At 43.2% G+C, this 20,286-nt stretch overlaps 1 protein-coding gene across 1 annotated transcript in view; it reads right to left on the bottom strand.

Annotated features, from left to right (window-relative positions):
- Window positions 1-13,027, bottom strand: part of OSBPL11 (oxysterol binding protein like 11) — a 44,245-nt gene extending 31,218 nt beyond the window's left edge. The window contains exon 1 of the mRNA XM_034062021.1: window positions 12,820-13,027. Within this exon, the coding sequence (XP_033917912.1) occupies window positions 12,820-12,956 (137 nt within the window). The 5' untranslated portion in view covers window positions 12,957-13,027. The remainder of the gene's footprint in view (window positions 1-12,819) is intronic.
- Between the last annotated feature and the right edge of the window lie 7,259 nt (window positions 13,028-20,286).

The raw sequence follows: 20,286 nt of genomic DNA, 5'->3' as shown, positions 1-20,286 counted from the left end.
TAACTAGAACATTTATTGAATGATTTTAAGATTAGTACCTCCATAGCAAGAGTTAAACTAAACTTTGTTTTGCAGAAGCAGTGGTGTAAGGCAACTAGTACTGTAAAAAAAATAATAAATAAACCACCAAGAAACAAACCAAAACCACAAAACCCCGGTAATATTTCAATAGTAAGGGATTAATAGCAAAGCTCTTCAGAGCACTCCAGAAAGCTTTGAAGATGGTAGACTTTGAGAACAAGCAGCTGAGGTTCAGGCACTGGCTCTGCTCACAAATAAGCACAGTTCATAAAATAATCAGAGTAAGATCTTCCATAAGGCCCTTTCCAGCGTTGTTTCTAATGAAACAACAGCAAAACCTGTTTCAAAGTCACCTGTGTACTTCAGAAGTCTCCACAATTCCTCACAGTAGGGTTTTTAACTTCTAGAAAATATATTTCAGAAGCAAATTTGACATTAAACACTGAGCAGCTTATCAACACTGACAGCGAGGCCTGGCTCCACCAGTGTCCTTTCCAACTTTAAGGATACCTTTGCATTTACACTGCTGCCTACATGCATGTACATGTACCTATAGATACGTATATCTTTTCATAGCCAAGATGCTGTTCTTGCTATTCAAAATCTTCACAGCAGTCTCAGATTGTCAAAGGAACAGCAACAACTCAGCAATGATGAGTCAACAACCCCTAAAGTCTGTATTTCTACAGAAATTCACATCCTTCTGTCAAATATTGGGGTTTTTTTGTCATCCTTTAAGTATTGCAACAGACCTGTCACAGCCTTCAAGATGTAAACCAAAATTTCATTTTAACTTTTGGTGGACTACTTTAAGTAAGGATACTGTGCAAATCACAATCCAGGAACAAAATTACACAGGAACTCGTGGTACATCTCAACTCCAGCCCAGCGTATTTGCCACCCCCCAAAATCTTTTTTTCCCCCCAGAGGCTGAATACCACTTTAACTGGCTGCCCATTTATCAGACTTCTTTAGTTTATAAATATTGAGAGATGGATTGAAACTGTCCCTTTAAGCAAATGACTGAAGACTATGAAAAACCACAAATCAGTTCGTACTCTTGCCAGAAAACTATCCCTTCCCAACTTTAAAGATGTTTACCACAACCCAGATTTCTATACATCTAGGTGCTACTAAAATACAAGAAAGAAACATTCACGAACGATTATTGTTGCTTATTTGTCCTTTTCTAGCATGCCTCTTCAGTTGCAGCAGCTGTCAGTGCCTTGCAGGGTGATCTCCTGTCCTGAGGGAGGAATATAATGATAGCTGGGCCAAATTCCCCCCATATCCTGTTTATGAGCAGCATCCAAATCTTGAATGCAGGTGCTGAGGAACAGCAGTCCCAGAAGGAGGTCCTTCAGGAGTTTCAGCCAAGACAGTCAGGCTCACACCTGACAAGGGCTGAGCCAACATTTTCTTCAAGAATAAACAGCAATGCAGAAGGCCTCCCTGCCCCTTTTTTCATGCCCCACACGGTGCAGCTCTCCCTTGAAAGCCCCACACAAACAGGTCACCACTAGCAGGAGCACAAAATTTCACCCACCTAGAAAGCAATTACTGAAAACTTCCAAGGCTGCCCTTCTGGTGATTTTAATTTTGCTGGGTCACAGACAGCACCACATGGTATATTTTGAGTAACCAGGTCTCTGAAGGCCCAACAGCTGTTTGTGCAGGAAATGCAGCAGCCAAAGGCTCCCCAGTTTGCGTAAGGCTTGACTTGAGTCAAGTGGATTTGCTGAGTACACGTGGATTTGCTTCCAGCAGGAAGGATGACCAAAAGACTGGAGCCTATGCAGATGTCAGGGAGGAGTCCTGAAAAGGGATCCAGCTTCCATAGCTGCCACCACTGCTGTTACAACAGTGCCTTCACGCCCTGGCCTACAGAGGAGGCTCCCTTCTTAATGAGCTCACAGCAAGATGCAAAAACCTGGTGAAAGAGACTGCCATCAGATTAAAAGCTAGCAAAGCATAAAGAAGAGGAAAGAAAGAAATCAGGACCTCAGCAGTGCAAACCAATGAGCAGTTTTGACTAGGTAGTTTGAAAAAAGCAGGAACCATTTTCACTGAACATGTTCATCTCTGCCTGCCCAGAGACTCACTGTTGGCAATAGCTCCCTTCTTCATAACCGACCACTGCGAAGTGCTTATCTACAACACAATGTTAAACAGAGAGGAAGGGTGGGGAAGAAAAGGGGGGGAAAAAATGTACCAGCAAGAGAAACTCCGGACATATCTTGTGCAACTGCAAAGAACACTTACTCCCAGGAAACTATCATCACATTAAGCACACTCCAGTGTCACGGCTCATTCATGCAAGAGCAGGTTCCCCAGTACGCCCAACAAGGTAAGACAGAAGCATATGTTGCTTACAGAGTACCTAGATCAATAAATTTGCTCTGCTTTTCCCCCAAAAAATCTGTTCTTGGAAGAGCAAAAAACTAACCTTGCTGTTTCATTCATCAGCAGTGCCCTACAGTCAATAGGAAAGTGTCAGCAAAGCTCCTGCTCTTCAGCTCATGTGTTTGACTACTCAATTGTAAGTTTAGAAACCAACAAATTCAGTGGAAAAAGGTCCAACAATATCACAAGAACAAGAGACTCTGGGGATGCTTCAGAATACCACTTGGTTACAAGTATGCTAGTGACACACACACATTCTCATTAGATATAAAAACTTCTCTGAGCATGTACTCCTGTAAACTCCTGAGAGCACAGACATGCATTGGCAGAGAAAGGCACACCTGCACAAAGGAAGGGTGCAGCAGAGCTGAAATCTGCTGTCCATGAGCCTGGCAGAATGCAGACCAGGCTTCTTATCCCAGGATGAGAGGCCCTCCCACTGCTCAGACTCCCCAGCTCCCTGCTACCAACACGGCCATTGCATTTGTACCCAAATTTTCTATCAATGCTAGCTCCCAAGGGGAATGATACATCACGCATACAGGGGATTTTTAAAACCATCCTAAGTAAACTTGCATTTGATTCTCCCCTTTCATGCACTAATGCCACAGGTCCATTATATACAAATGAAAATGTATTGTAACGCTTTTACAGGTTAGCAACAAAAAAAAGAAAGAGAATATTTAAGTAATAAGTAGCAAACACTGTTCTCACTGGACCACTGTTAAGCCTATTATTTAACTACTTTATCATTTAGAGAACTCTTCAGCTTTCAAAATACATCTGCCTGGAAAAAAAAAAAAAAAACAAAAAAACACAGTGACCTTCAGCTAACCAATTTCTCTTGCACATACCTGAACACCTCGAGTCAGCAAGAACCGCACTCACGTACAGCTTATTTGTGGATTTGTGTCAGCATAATACAACTGAAGCTGGACTCAAGAGTCAACAGCCAACCCCACAGATTTTTTTGCAATGATAACTACTACTCAAACTATCAGAGGAAAAATAACTGCAAATTTAGCCAAAAATGTTTTAGAGCTGGAGCACACAAAAATCAGACACCTCAAAAGGTCTAAATTCTCCACTTGATGCCTCTAGAGAAAGATTGTTGCCTATAGTTTTGTTACTGTTCAAATTATCAATTTACATTAGCAAGCCATAATACACAGTTTCGCATACTATTATTACCAAAACCCAAAACCTTCCCTTGAAGTTTAGTTTCAGAAAATTCAAGCAGTCAAGTTAATGCTACTCTGCCCAGCAAACATACAGGCATAATGTAAGTGAGGCAAACACGCTGACAGACGAGCATCTTTGCAATTCTGGACTACCTGCTACCCACACCATCTCAGAAAGCAAAGGACCTTGGTAAGTGCCATTTACAGAAACTGGTGGAATAAACCTCTGCATTGCTTAGTTACTCTCAAGCACAGTACAACACTGTTTAGCTTACTACACATTCAAGCCCAAGGTGTCTTGGTCTGCTTCTAGTCTAGTGCCCCCTACCATATCACAAATACAAATACATGACCTTCCAGTTCGAAGATACATTTGTGATTATGACTTTAAAAAAAATCATACTGATAATTACACACTACCATTGTGGACTTTGCAGCAATAAAACACTGGATATTAAATGGAAGGTAAATACATCAATCAGCTACTCCAAATAAGCCTCTTGCCTTTTAAATTATTTTTTAACCCTTTCTGTGGCACTTCAGATTAAATCCAGAAGACAATTATTACCACTTTCCAAGCAAGCAAGAACACACTTAACTGACTAAATATTCAGAAAGACATGAGCCTGAAGTACAATGCAGGCAAAAAAGAAAAGCATGGATCAGCAGACTCTAGAAGCAACAGCCAATAGTTTGAAATCTAACTAGCAGTCACAAGTGGTGCACTTCAGGGGTCTATACCGCTAAATGCCTCGGGGCTGGCCAATGGACCAGCATCCACTCTATGAAACGTCTATGGTGAGATCAAACCTACTGGAGCAGTCAGGGTGCAGTAGGGTGGGCTGCCTTTCCAAGAGATCCCAACTGTCCGGAGGATAAAGCTGAGTAAGACCATCTGAACTTCAACAAAAGCAATATAAAGCCTTATGCCTGGGATGGACTAACCCATGGATCAATGAAAGCTAGGTATGTTGTGCCAGACAAGAACAGGCTGAGGGACCTGTGTGTCTGTTCAGCCTCCTTTATAAGCAGGGAAGGCTTATGGGGGGGGTCTCATCACTATCTCTTCTACACATGGAGAAGATGGAGACAAACTTTTCAGAGATGCACAGCAGAAGGGCAAGCAGCATCAATTTCATGTTGTAGCAAAACAAAATTCCTTGTTTGACACATGGAATAATACTTCAAATAGAGAGGGGTAAGCCCTGGGGGCCAGGAGTCCAGAGAGGCCATCCTTGGAGATGTCCAAACTCAGTAATGGTCCTAAATGACCTCTTCTAACTTTGACCTGCTCTGCTTTTCTCAGAGGTCACTTCCATCCCAAATTATTTTATAATCCTTGTATACAGAGAAATTAAAAATATTTCTACATTAAAATTGAGGCATACGGTATTCAGAAGGCTTAAACTCGAATTAAGAAAGCACGTGTGTTAACCACCTGTGATTATGACAACACATAAAAAGAGCAGAAATATTCCTAGTTCCATGCTTTGAGTAGACAGTTGTTCCCAGACAAGGAATTATTCAAAACCACTCCTTTTCATTGTGCAATGAGCATCAGGCATTATTCATCTGGCACTCAAGCACTAATAAAGAGAGTTTCCTTGAGGTTTTCTTCTCTTGAGCTTTTCTTCTCTTGAGCTTGTGACTAACATTTATGAGGGAATCATGTACTGAACAAAAAAAGGACAAGGACATTATCACCCTGTTTTACACACAGAGAACTGACGCAAAATGAATTTTCAGCCTTTCTAATTTTGAGATAGTTGTGGCCTAATTTTTGTTTTATTCATGCATTCAAATCACAGCTTTTGCTGACTTCAGCTGAAGCCATGACCCTGCAAAAGTTTTGCAAAATCAGAGCCAACTGTTTCAAACGAGGCCTCCAAGAGAAGGAGGAACACACGGTTAGCAATTACAGGGGAAAAACAGCTTAAACAATATGACTGTTACCGCAGAGGAAGCAGAGCCAGGGTCAGAAACCAGTTCCTTAATATAGCATCCTGCAGCTCTGCCCAGCAGATCTTACACTTTCTCTTACATCTCCACTACAATGAATAAAACCAACTTCCCAATGCAAACTTCCCACTGCAATGGGAAACTGATCTGTCACTGCCTAAATATTAATCAAGATTTTAAACACTTGCAGCCTCATCAAAAACTTATTAATTTAAACCTGGGAAGAAAAAATAAAAATGCATACCTGTGTAGCAAAAAGCCTGCCCCCTGCTCCAAAGCAGGTTGTCAGATATAGTATTTGTCTTAACAAAGAAACAACACTTCACCCATCCCACTTCAGCCTGCCCCTCCCCTCCTATTTCAGCATTAGGTACATAGTACAGAAAACCTGAAAAAATACAAGCTTTGCAAGCACCCTGAAAAGTTGTCTGGCAGCATTACCAGCAGGCAGTGACTCCCTACAAGAATAATTCATCAGCACTGGCAGGTGATCAGAGTGCATGTCAAGCCAATGACCTTAAGTAAACAGGGGTCCTTGCACGCAGGCCTTAATTTTCATGGTATGATGAGCACAGCACAAGAACATGTGTAGGATAACCCAATAGCAGCAGCTGGTGCTTTCTGCTTCTGCATTAAGCAATGTGATTAAGCCAGCCAAATGCAGTTTGTTTTTCACCTTCTCTCTGGGGAGAGAGGGTGTGTAGCAGAGCAGGATGTTAATGTTGTGGGCAATTTTAATTAACTTGCTGCTACATAATTACTTTAGAAAAGGTGAAGCTGAAAAATTCCCTTTGCACTCAGTGAAGGATAGACATCTGTAATGGGCATTAACTCCTGCAGAAATCTATTCCATGGAAAGCACAAGTTATTTGATATTTTAGAAGCTATTCAGAAGTTTGTGCCTCTTCAGTTTAGCCTCATATGAACTCTAAACAGACAGCCCAGTATTAACACAAGTATCCTGCAATGCCAGAACCAGCTCCCACGTTTGTCACCCCTGCCCCAGCACGTTTTACAGCCTGCACCTTCAAGATGGGGATGCCCAATGAAGCAGAAGAGGGACACTGCTCTTAACACCGTTCGTTCACTGAGGAGCCACAGAACTAGAGAAGGAAATCCAGACCTTGAAGACCCTGGTTCAGGAATGTGAGTTTAGGTTCCCTACTAGAACATCAGCCATCATGAAGCCCTGCTTAAATTACCCAAACCTGTTTCCCCAATTCTATCAAATTACTACCCCTCACGCAGAGATTTACTTCTTTTAATTTACAATGCATCTGAGCTTCCACCTACTCCAACCCCAATCTTCCATGTCATACATGTGTGAATAGGAATGGCTCACCTGCCTTTCGAGAAGTGCTTGGGGCTTCAGCAACGGGTAAAATCAGCTTGATAAAAGACAACCTTAACATCTTAGTAACATGGAATGAATCCTGACATGGATATAACCATTTGATGACCATTTTAAATATGGGTTTCTTGTCTATTCTAATGAAGAAATTATGTGAAATGCAGCATTTCTAAATTAGTATTATGAATATGGTATACTCTGAAATGAGGATAAAGAAATCCAGACATCAGATTTTTTCAGTTGTTTCTCTCCAATATATTGAACAAATGTGAAAGTGGTTCTAATCTGTTTTTTTAGTAATAAAAAGGAATACAACATAAAAAATTGCAATCAGAAGTATAATGGCAGGGGCAGCAGAACCACCATCGCCATTGGTGGCTGGTGCCTCGATGTCACAATGCCAGCAGGTTCTTGCACCAGTGGGGAACCAAGGACGGAGGGTGGGCTGTAAGAGAGAAGAAAATCGAAAGGAGAGCAGCCCTTCTCAGACCTCTCAGGTAACACCACAGACTTACAGCCTCTCACTCCCTCTGCGGTTGCACACAACAAGGAAGGTGTTTACACAGTTACTGATTACAGTGAATATACAAAAACTCCATGTAGGACTACAAACAATTTTGCTTTAAGCTGTACAGAAAGAAAACACAGAACAAGAGAGATGGGTAATAAAAAGGAAGTACTAGGAGTACCAGCATCAGAGAACTGTCCTAGGATGGCAGTAGCATTTACATGAAGGTTTAGGAGGTTTCCTTTTTTTTTTACTTACCAAATCACAGGGACTTAAACTTGAATTCTGCCCTGCTCACAGGAGTCCAGAGTTAATCAGGTCAGCTAACACACTCTATTGCAGCCTAAGCAAGAACTCAATGCTTACATTAATACTATGATGAGAAATGCTGAGTTCAGAGATAAGAACACATAACCAGCAAGGGAGAGGCTGGCAACTTGAAGCATTGTTGAAAACTGTGCTGCCATTACCTCCTGTATCTATTCCTACCAAGCTGGTTTCAGCTTCAAAAGGCCAAACAGATGAAATTTATCCTCCCAAGATCAAACATCCTTGGAATTTATACATTTTCTTGCACCTAAGACTGACATCAACACCACCCTCAATAAAAAAAAAAAAGCAATCTTATCAACATCCACTCAGGATCATACCAGTTTCAAGACACTTTATTACTACTAATTACATCATTTTTGCAAGACAGCATGAATAAATATCATAAACACTTCCACAGCCTAGCTCAGTCTCACTCATTTTGTTTCCATGTGTTCAACATACAAAGGATTGTCAGTGACCCTCCTGTTAACTGGGATCAAACTCAGAAATAAGCATTTCCTTTAAAACACATTTCCTATGGGATCACTTGATGAAGAAGAGTTCATGATCACTTCAAAATGCACAATTAAAATATATTCATGTGTTTCAGATACCAGCTCTTCTCTTACCTGTACCACACTGACCTGACTGAACACAGAAGACTGAATTAAGGTAATTGTTTACTCTGTTTTTCAGTATTTATAGAAAGAGCTTGCACAGTGCCAATATCAAAATAACCAAAGCCCTTACAAGAAGACTGAAAACCATTTCACTTGCCTTAAATTTGCTATCCTTTTGCATTTGATACAAAACAACTAACAAAATTGCCAAAACCCATTTTCTGCTATTTGTTTGCACTTCCGTTTGCTCACTCTCAGCCTCTCCTACGCTGGCCTAAAGCCACAAGGAGTAATTCTACAAGAGAATCTGCCATAATTTGATAACCTAATGACAAACAGAAGCCACCCAGCATAGTGCACCCTCTTGCAAGAAGAACCCTCTTACCTGCCACTGTCACCAGTAGCAAAAAAAAAAAAAAAAACCAAAAGAAAAAACATATATAAGAAGTAATACAAGTCCAGAAAGTTGCCTCCTTTATTTAGAAGCAACTTTCATCCAAATGTTTTTCTATACAAACTCACAATTGCAGCACTTCAGTAAACTTATAGGAGCAGGTAACTAAAATTAACTTGTTTCTTTAAAAAAAAAAAAAAGATGCAAAAAGCCTGTAGCATTTTCTAAATAGACTGGCTAAATCCATACTAAGCAGATGCCAAAAACATTTCAGAAATAAGGAACAAAGGCAGTTGTCTATAACAAATACACGCAGAACTGAAAAGCAAACAGGTTTTGAAATATAACTTGCAAGATTAAAAATTAGCAATCATCTGGGAAATTCATTCACGTTTTACATGTATTTCTACCAGCAAAGGAATAAATACTGGAAATCCTTTTAATAGCAACAGAATTGACTTATGTATCTAAGAGCAGAATCACTAAGAAAAATGTAAGAGGACGGCACATTAGCGTGTCTCCTACTGGGAAAGACAATCTTGTTTCTCTAGTCAACCACAGTGCTTTGAAATTTTAATTTTGTAGATAAATGAGAACCAGTAATTGCAAGTCACTTCTCTCAAAATTATCTGAAAGCTCCTCAAGCCAAGCTGAAAGGACTTGTTACACTTCTCTGGCACATATTCTGACCAGCTCTCTATTCAGCTCATAGACAGAGATTTGTCTATCTGGTTGTGAATTTTTATGTTATTTGAATGACTACAATTCTCATGTCACAGAAGTACCTACCAAAACTGTTTCCTTTCTTTCACTGCTTTGAAATTACTCTGTTCACTTAAGCTAGAGCAAATAAAAAACCAAATGCAGGTCACGAGTAAAACCAGAATTGCTGAATGCAAATAATTTTTCATTTGGACAACCCTATACTTACTTCCTAGCTTGGATATTGCTGAAAATAGAGAACCTGTTCAGAAACATGTTATAATCTTAAGTTACTTTATCAAGTAATCTTTTAATAATTTTAAGTTATTCATAAGTCTCACCTCATAGTAACTTTCGCCAAATAAAAATAGGGATAAAGGGTTTAGTGTGTGGTACAGCATCTCAGCCTCTCTTCATGCACTTAATTGCAAGTTAACATTCACGCTATTCCTGACCCCAGTCAGGAAATGCAGCCAAAGGTTGGCTGGTCTCAGATGCACTCTGACACTGATCATGTATTCATAAATAAACAAGATCAATTCCTGTTGGATGTCTAGAAGAGCAGTTTCTCAAGAAGCCTCACCTCCTATTAAGTCAAGAAAAAGAGTATCTTAATGCCCTCTGAAGACACTGTGCCCTTACAAATTCCAGAGGAGGCACGGCTTTACTGAACTGCCTGAACTCACCATACACAGGCGACAAGCAGAAAGCATGCAAAGAGATTCAGCTCTGCCCCTAGATCATCTGAGGCATCTGACAGCCTCTGTCTCTTCTTTTCCACTATGATAAATGTTTGGTGCAACTTTGTCACAGCTATTTAAAAATCTCCCTATCATTCCCCTGAAAAAATATGAAGTTTCACTTTCTGCTTCACTTTTTACTTTCAAGACATGCACTTTACCCCAAGAATGTTCAGCTTCCACCTCTCTGAAAGATTCAGTTTTCATTATTTTCAGGTTCCACAGTGCTGGAGATTTTTTTTTTTTCCCAATAGTCATAATTCCCCATTTGGAGCATTAAAGAATCAAGTTGGATAAACTTGATTATCTCAATTAAAGAACTTGTCCCATTTGTCTGAAAACTATGCTACAGCTGTTTTGACAAGACGCTTCACTGAATACAGAGCTGTACTTCAGCACCAGATGACCAAGTATTTCAGGACTCTGCTTCTGATAAGCTGTGTTTCTCACAATCTGCTATAGAAGTTAAAGATCAAACTTCTACCAGAAGCTCCCAGCAAACCAGTTTCTAAAGCCCATACTTTAAACAATGATTTATTATTAGAGAGGTCTTTATTTGTCAAATACGTTTTAGAATAGATGTAATACACAAAGTGAAAACTAAGCTACAGCATCCCATCCAGGAGAACTTCATAGGAAGGCAGAGGGAAAAGGTGATATTTCATGGGTAATTAGATACAGAGACAAATGAGGAGCAAATAAGTGATTCTAGAGCAGAGATTAAAAGTGAGGTACCTCAAGTCTCCACAATAATACAATTAGTACATTAAACTTGTCCCACTGATCCAGAAAGAAAAAAAAAATGACAATTTGCACTAAAGAGTGCAAATAAGAGCAAATTAAACCAGATATTGATAGGTGCAAGCAAAAACGTGTAGAGTTTCCACCTACAGCTGTGAAGCCACCAAACTCTTAAGAGCAGGCTCAACTTCTGCCCTACAAGACACAGTAAGCACTTTGAGACAAAACACTTGGATGAATAATTATAAAAAGGGAATTTCACGCACAACACTGACCTGTGACAACCATTTCAAACATACTATAGTAAAAAGGGGTTCAGGCAAAACAAATTGGGTATCTCATCTCTTCTACTACCTCCAATTCCACATAAAAATATAAAATATTTCAATTTTGATTGCATAAACTAACTGTGTTTCACAGGTGAAACACATGCACAGTAAGTGCCTGGTCACAGTAATAGCAATTTTCATTAGAAAATTCAGAGTTATCTTTGAATCTATAAGGCTGTTTTTTCTCTCTAAAAAAGTTTAGAAGCAACTGGAAACAGCAGGTAAGACAACTGGTAACTGGATCTGATAAGAAGTTTTCCCTATTTAAAAGCCTGAAATATTGGCCTTGAAATCATCACTTTTCTTTCTGGCACTAGTCACCAGAGAAGTAAATTACTCATGACCCAGATTCCCAGTGATGACCAAGCTGCTTGCTCCCTATTAGAATCATCAGGCACTCAGAGCCTGCACAGCCTGGTACTGGTTTGTCTAAGACATCTGATAGTCCTCCATCCTGCACAACACACACAGAGGTACCACACTCCAGTTTTGCTGTCTCCACAAGCAAGAAACAGCAAGCCAGTCCATCTGGGCTGGCAGATGACAGCTCTGGAGTCTCCATTTGAAAGATAAGTGTGCAAACTTCAAGTCACAGCAGTATTTTCAACAGCAACATGGCAGATCTCCAGTCAAGTATGAGACACCTCAAAGCAGAGAGAGATTCGGAAACCTCTCAAACGATGGCTCAGAGGGCCTCCTATCAGTGTGTATCTTTCAACATGAAAACACATCATAAAAACGTACACGAAAACCTCTAAATCCCTCAAATGCACAGGCAGGTCATTCAAAGGAAGCACTTTTGTTTGAATCCGCCTCGAACTAATGCTGTGTGCTCAGCTTCTCCTATTTTCTTTGCTCTCTTCTGCTGTATTTGCCATATCTGAGTAATAGCCCTGATTTATGTTAAGCACAGCCATTCTTAAAGTAAGTCAGATAAAACAGAAACTCCGTGTAGACTCAGTTTCGCTATCAGCAACAAATAGAAAACATCAATAAAAAAAAGCAACCCTGCTATTAGGTTCTTACAGAAGACACTCCGACCCAAAACTTGGCACAAAGTTGAGCTTTCTGGCATGGCTGGAAAGCGGCAGAGAGCCTTCTACACTTTTAAGCTGGTGTCCACGCTCTGAGAGAGGAAAACAGTATCAAAAACGAAGGAGCAAAGGCACATTCCGGGCAGTACCTGCAGCCCGGACGCAGGGCTTTGTGCTGATACACAGGCGCACGGAAAGCGGAGCCGAGTGACAGCCCGCCCGCGTGCCGCCGCCACGGTGAGAGGACACTGAAATAAGACAGCGGCGGCCGGGCTCAGCCCGGAGCCGGAGGAGGAACAGGAAGGGTCCCCGCGTGTCCCCCAGCAGTGCCGAGGGCAGCCACAGCCGGGGCAGCCGCAGTGACAACCATGCTCAGGGCGGACAGGGCGTGGGCTGCCCTGTGAGTGGGACGCGGCGCTACCGGCGCCCCACGCCAGGCTCGGCAGCACGGACGGCTCCTGGCGCACCGCCCGCACCTCACCCACCACCCGCAGCCCCGGCCCGACCCGACCCGCCGTGCCCACCTGTACTGCCAGCCCTTGGCGCCGCGGCCGCCTCCGCTCCTGCCGCCGCCGCTCTGCCCCGCCGGTGGCGGCGGCTGCTCCGGCTTGCTCTCGCCCTCCGACCCCTTCATGGCCGCCGCGGGGTCCGCGCACTGCATGGCGCCGCGGCTCCTCGCCCTCTCAGGGACACCCCCGGCCCCGGGCGGGCCGCCTAGCCGGGCAGGGAGCGAGCCCGACGCAGCAGCCCGCCGGGCCCGCTCAGGCAGCGCCGGGGCCCGGCCGCGCCCGCCCCATGCGGGCTGCGATGACGGCGGCTGCCGGCACCCCAGCGCTCCACCCGGCTGAGCTCGGCTCGGCTCCCGCACGGCGGCAGCGGGCTGGGGAAACCCGCCCTCTAGCTCCCTCACCCTGCTACCCGGCCCCACCGCCCCTTCCGGGTCAGCGCCGCCGCCATCTTTAGTGCGGGCAAGAGTGCGCGCGCTAGGCCGGGCTCCGGTGCTTCAGTTGGAAACATAGCAAATCTTTGCAGTAATTTTAAAGTAAATCATCCCCCCTCAATCATTCCCCCTCAAAAAGTGAGGAATAAGAAGGGTGAGAGATGCAAGCTGTGTTGTTACTGTCCAGGGTATGAGAGCCTGTGGCTGGGATCTTGCTGATTGCTGTCACAGAGACCAAGCAAAGGCACAGCACGTGGAGGACCTGCGAGGAAATAAATTTTTCCTCCTATTTTTTCTCGCGTTACTGCATATGGCGAATAGCTACACGGGTTTTTTTCCTTCATGGAATGGTGGCAGAGCTAACAGGGAGAGATTGGTTTGGTTGTGTGTAATCTTCCAGGCCAAGCTTTTGGACAACTAAAACTGAGCTGGCTGAGACTGCGTTATTTCTTAAAATCAGGGGCAAATGATCTTGTTCTTGCTTTAAGCAATCGGCACACGAAGAAGAGGAGAGCAGAATCAGACAATGGGTAGTAAGGCTGCTGTCCTACTCCACATCTCATCTGAACTCCCTCCTCCCCTCTTCAGCTCTTACTATACACCTATAATGTTGTGAACAGTCATACAAAAGGTGCTAGAAATTCACAGTGTGAGAATGTAGATAGAAGCAAAAACGTAGAAGAGAACATATTTCAGACAAATAGTTTATTTACTTGCAGCAGCTTCGTACCCCATGACAGCTGCGCTGGCCTTCCCATCTTCTACCAGCACATTCCCACTTTCCCAGTGACATTCAAAATATCTTTACCTTTTGCTATCAAATGAGGATGGAACATTATGAGCATCATGTCTTTATAAACTTTAATTTGGCTCTGAATTACCAGATACCCATCCCTCCTTCCCAAGCACACACAGATACAATCTCAGCTAACAGACCCCAGGCAAAGACTGCCTGTTGCACCTACATTATCTCTCTTACAGAGATATAATATATTACTACTGGGTAGGCATAAAATCCCCCACTTCTGCCTTTACAGAAGTGTGCTTGTCACTGCAGGGAAAAAAGACGGTTTTTTCAGCTGTATTTTTTTCCTGTGGAACCACAGGCAAACAGATCAGCAGATTCATGTTGTCCATCAAAGAAAATTTTGTTGAGAACTGAAGTTCTCTTTCCCTCCAAACATGTTAGTTCCTCCTCTGCCAATGACAATTTCGATTTTAACTGAAAATATAATGTAATTGCATGGTGTCCTAATGCATGCCAACACCATTTTCCACTGAGATTTGCCTAGGAAAAGATTGAAGTGAAAGGAACTTATGCAGGATTTCCACTTGTGTGTTCTATTTTCCCCCTGCTTGAGGACTGCTCCCAACAGAGACATATCCTTAGCCATGCTAGACCTTTTGTAATCCTCACAGACAGTCGGCAGGATATTCCTGCACCTACAATTTCTACATGTAAGGCAGGCCAGAGATCCTTAGTGCATCTTTCTGCACCCCCTCTGCCTCTGGTCCCTGGGCAAAGGGGGGTAAATTCACATTTGCTTCCGCCATGCGTTTGCTTTTGACTCTTTAGGAAAGGTGTTGCACTTGCAGTACCAGAGGCTATCGTAAGATGGCATTGGCAAAATGCTTAATAGCATAGAAAGTCTAACAGCTTAACTACATTTGCTAAGGATTTACAGTTCAAGCTGCCTCTTATCTTTAGTTGTGTCCAGGTTCACCGCTCTCAGTCTCCTTCCCCAGTTATAATTCAGTGGCTCAAAATGAACAAAATCCCACCCTGGCCCTTGCAAGCACAGCAGCGGGTGGGGACTGAGGTTCTACAGCAGTGCCCTGCCTGCGATCTGCCTGTGCCTTTCCACTCACTGTGATTTCTAGATCAGGAGGAAGAAATGAGGAGGAGCTGCAGATCTGGATAAGGAAAGCATGGATAGGACAACATATATTTATGGACATTCATCAAATCAAATCTTTGTAGGCCCGATTATGGCTGAATTGGATCATGTTTCATTATAACTCATGTTAAAGCAAATTTGCCATCATTTATCATTCTCTTAATTTTAGGAAACTGTCCAGAATCTGATCAAAACCACGTGCAGCTCTTGCTGATTTCTTCTAAAGCTTACAATCTGGCTTAGCATTTCTTCAGATCAGTACCATTTCTTCAGAGCAGCAAAGTCTTTCCATGTTCAAAGAGTAAAGCTCTAAAACTGAGCTAATTTTTCATCACCTGTTTGCTTAATGTATATATATTATACATAGAAGGGAAAACGGATGACCCAGGGAATTACAAATCAGTCAGTCTCACCTCTGGCCTGGCAAAATCTGGAAGCAGATTCTCCTGGAAGGAATACTGGGGCACAAGAAAAACAACAAGGTGCTTGGTGACAGCCAGCATGGCTTCACTAAGGGGAAATCCTGCCTGACCAATTTGGTGGCCTTCTATGATGGGGCTACAAAACTGATGGACAGGGTTAGAGCAGTTGATGTCATCTACCTGGACTTGTGCAAAGTGTTCAACACTGTCCCACATGACATCCTTGTCTCTAAATTAGAGAGACATCAATTTGATAGGTAGACCACTTGGTGGATAAAGAACTGGCTGGATGGTCACACTCAAAGAGTTGTGGTCAATGGCTCAATGTCCAGCTGGAGACAAGTAACGAGTGGTGTCCCTCAGGGATCACTGTTGGGACCGGTCTTGTTCAACATCTTTGTTGGTGACATGGACAGTGGGATTGAGTGCGCCCTCAGCAAGTTTGCTGATGACACCAAGCTGTGTGGTTTGGTTGATACGCTGGAGGGAAGGAATGCCACCCAGAGGGACCTTGACACGCTTCTGAGGTGGGCTGATGCCAACCTTATGAAGTTTAACCATGCCAAGTGCAAGGTCCTACACCTGGGTGGGAGCAATCCCAGGCACAGCTACAGGTTGGGCAGAGAAGAGATTCAGAGCAGCCCTGTGGAAAAGGACTTAGGGGTGTGGGTCGATGAGAAAATGAACATGAGCCAGCTTCAGTGTGCGCTTACAGCCCAGAAAGCCAACCGTATCCTGGGCTGCATCAAAAGGAGCATGACCAGCAGGTCAAAGGAGGTGATCCCACCCCTCTACTCTGCTCTCATGAGACCTCACCTGGAGCATTGTGTGCAGTTCTGGTGTCCTCAACATAAAAAGGACATGGAACTGCTGGAACAAGTCCAGAGGAGGGCCACGAGGATGATCAGGGCCCTGGAGCACCTCCCATACGAAGACAGGCTGAGAAAGTTGGGGCTGTTCAGCCTGGAGAAGAGAAGGCTGCATGGAGACCTCATAGCAGCCTTCCAGTATCTGAAGGGGGCCTACAGGGATGCTGGGGAGGGACTATTCATTAGGGACTGTAGTGATAGGACAAGGGTTAATGGGTTGAAACTTAAATAGGGGAAGTTTAAATTGGATCCTGTGAGGGTGGTGAGGCACTGGAATGGGTTGTCCAGGGAAGCTGTGAATGCTCCATCCCTGGCGGTGCTCAAGACCAGGTTGGATGAAGCTTTGGGTAATATGGTTTAGTGTGAGGTGTCCCTGCCCATGTCAGGGGGGTTGGAACTAGATGATCTTAAGGTCCTTTCCAACCCTAACTAGTCTATGACTCTATGATTCTATATAGAAATGATGATACATGCTTTCTACTACTCCCCTGTTGGTAGGACAGGATTTTTTTTTTTTTGACCTAATAATTATCTTTGACTGAGACCAAGTTTAACATAGTTTTGGACATATGTCGTCCTCTGGTAGCTGGTCCTCTGAAGATAAACAATTACTGCTCCTGTCTGCTAAGGGAACTACATCCTCTACAGGCATGCGGAGGAATGACATCAGTCCTGGAAAAGGAAAGCCAGAGGTGCAGTCTGCCTTTATTGCGTGAGAAGTGTGATTTTTCATAATCATTGCTGGATTGGGAGAGCTGCTGGCTAATGAGAAAGTGACCAGGAAAGTAATGTTCCTAATAGTGCTTCACATCTGCATTTGTTAATTGTACAGTCAGTGGTTCTTAGTGTTAGGTTCTTTCTCAAGGCAACTCATACTTGAGTTTATTAGTAGTCTGGAAAACATTTGTTGTTTTCTGGCCTCTTCTAGATAACGAATATGAAAGAACTTCCTATCCTTACTAAGAATAAAAGATACCTGCCTACTACAACTGTAGATGACACAACACAAGAGCAAGAAAATATATTTGGTTAAAAGAACAGCTTTTCTCCTTCAGCATACTGAGTGCAGAGCTGTGCTCTCCTGACCATAGTGAAAATGATCAGTAAGGTCAAGTGAATGTGTCACAAATTACTTCACCCACCAGAGTACTTTACACTGTAGAGATAATTGGAAAGAATGTCTTGATTTAGGAGCTTTACAACTATCACTGAGTCACTGCGTATGTGACTTCTCTGTATCTTAACATGCATATAAAACACTTCTCTGTTTGACATGTGGGATCTCTGGTTCTCTTTTTAAACAGTTATTCATCAGTTCTTCTGTAATATTGATGATCTTCTCTATCAATCTTTATGCATCATATTCTGCTGTAATGCATGTCCGGCTGAAAGCACCAGACTCACAGGCAGCAGCAACTCACAAATCCATTCATGTCCTTCACACTCACATTTGGCACCCTTTTCAGTTGCTCTCAGCATAACTTCACATTGGGTCATACTCTGGCCTCCAGCATTACGTCACCCCAACACAATCCAGATGTGGAAATGTAAACTGCAACAGCAGCAAAGACTTAGTTTGGCTGGAAGCCAGGAGTGTAATCCCAGTGGTTTCCCTTGCTTTGAGGCACCCTCTGAGGAAATGACCCTGCCCTGGGGGGCTCAGTGAAGAACAGGAATGAAGGACCTTGTGTTGCCTCCAGAGCAGCTTCTTTGGACTTGCTGCCTCTGTGTAGCTATTTTTCTTTGATGCTTCTGTGTGGAGAGAAAAATAATTGCCACAGCCCAAGGCTGTCATCCTCATCATGCAGCTACGACACTGCTCTGCAGTCATCACATGAGAGCAAAGCCCACACCCCATCCCGCTCACCCGCATATGGTGATCACACACTCACATTGCTTTTTACCTTTTAGACCTCAACAGTATGCAGTTCAGCCCACTGCCCAGCCCCACCACCTGGGAACAGTTAAAGCACTTACACCTGTCTTAGCAGGGACTTCCAAGTCCCTGCAAAGACTAGAGCGTGTCCTAGAGAGGCAGGTTACCAGCAGCAGGATATACTTGTGTTATGACCAGAGTTCAAGATATTTCTCTAGCCACAGTACCAATAAGTACTTTGGCTCAATCCCTTTGCCTGCCTTTGCATGGCTGCCCAGCATACAAAGTTTTAATCTGGCAGCCTGCTGGAGCTGCTGTTGACAGCTGATGTGCATCCTGGGTATCCCCCAAGTGCTAGCCCTCTGCTTGCTTAAGCCATACAGGGACACCTCCCTGCCCTTTTCTCTCCATCTCATGACCAGTCAGAGAGCTCAGGGTATTGCCTCACCACTCACTGTGGCAGGGTGCAAGCTGTTCTAGCACAAAGGGCGATGGCTGGAGCCCATCAGCCCTGTACGGGCTTCTGTACCATGGGAGGGCTTGCCTTCTGCTGCCTCAACAGCTTATGGGTGACTCTGCTCCCTGAGTTAAAGGGTATCTATTCCACAGTATTATTCACCACAACAGAGAGTGAAACAGAAGCTTCCTCAACATAGCCCCCTACTCAAGGCCTTTGTGGGGGAAATTTAAAAATATACATTTGTCTGCTTAGAGCCTTACTTCTTAATAAGCGTAGGCACATGTGAGTTCATTGCTGAGAAAGGAGTCAGCCCTGTAGCACACTGTGGAATCACCCCACAGGTTCTCTGCACGGGGAAGGTGAGCAGCTGCTGAATGAGCTGGGCTGGGTCTCCACCTGAGCACATACAGACTTGCTGCAGGGAGAGAAGAGGCAGTGAAGGAAAACATGTTCCTGTGCCATCATCTTGAGTCCAGTGTGTGTCCAGCAGATGTGAGGGGAATACATGCTGTTGTGGTTGAGGGACTGCACAGCTTTTTCATCCATCTCATGGCCATCTCCAGCTTTTCTCTGAAGACTTTTTCTGACCTGTCTTATAGCAAAACATGGCATTGCTGCCTCCATCTGTTCTGCAGCCCACCATTAGGACTCCTTTCCTCCATGATTCTCAATGTCCAGAAATGCTAGTGTTTTTGTGGGGTTTTTTTTGTTAATGTCTTGACTAACCTTAATAGCTGCTGAGTGAATCCAGTTCTTCAGTCACTATACCCTCCTCCTAGAAGCATTTCCGTTCCATGCTTTACTCCTACACACCTTTCCTGCATGGTTTCTATGGCAACATTAATATGTCTCCATCTGCTGTGATCCCCAGTATCATGTTTAGCTGCTTGTTATCTCAGTCAAATGCCATTTCCAGGTATAATAAGATAACAAGATCAGTTTGGAGACCAAGCCAAAGCATTTGGTAATTTTTGTATGCAAACCTGTCTTCATAATTTGATTAAGCTCTATATAAGCTCTGCTTGTGGGATACTAATACTGAGCTGTTCCCATTTCTGGATCTCTTACTTGAATCTGAACACTCTAGTTCTGCATTCGCTTCGTAATTTCCAAATGACATCTTTCCTTCTTGTTGCAGTCTGTGCTGCCTACAGAGTAGGTATATTTGGATTCTGGAAAGTCTTTGTAGGTCTGTTTGCCTGAGATTTCAGATCTGTTTTACAGAAAATTAACTCTTTAGTTACCAGTACTGGTTTTCTTTCAGAAAACACATTTTTCATTTCTGCTGTAGTGTTGTTGCTTTTCCTAAAAACCTTTTCCATGAGATTACAGAAAGTCCTAAAGAGTATAGTTAGTTTACAGTTGGCTTTTTAGTCTGAGTCTGTTCAGGTTGAATTCCTTAAATTACTTGGAATTACATAGATTTCTATGGGGCTAAAATCCAGTCTAATTTTATGCTAAGCACCTTTTTGGAGAACTAATTTAAGTGTGAAGAAAAAACTTCTTCCTATGTAATCTGTAGTCAG

The sequence above is a fragment of the Melopsittacus undulatus genome, chromosome 4, assembly GCF_012275295.1.
Source record: "Melopsittacus undulatus isolate bMelUnd1 chromosome 4, bMelUnd1.mat.Z, whole genome shotgun sequence".
NCBI lineage: Eukaryota > Metazoa > Chordata > Aves > Psittaciformes > Psittaculidae > Melopsittacus > Melopsittacus undulatus.
Note: the sequence above shows the minus strand (reverse complement) of the source record. Positions and strands in the feature narration are given on the sequence as shown.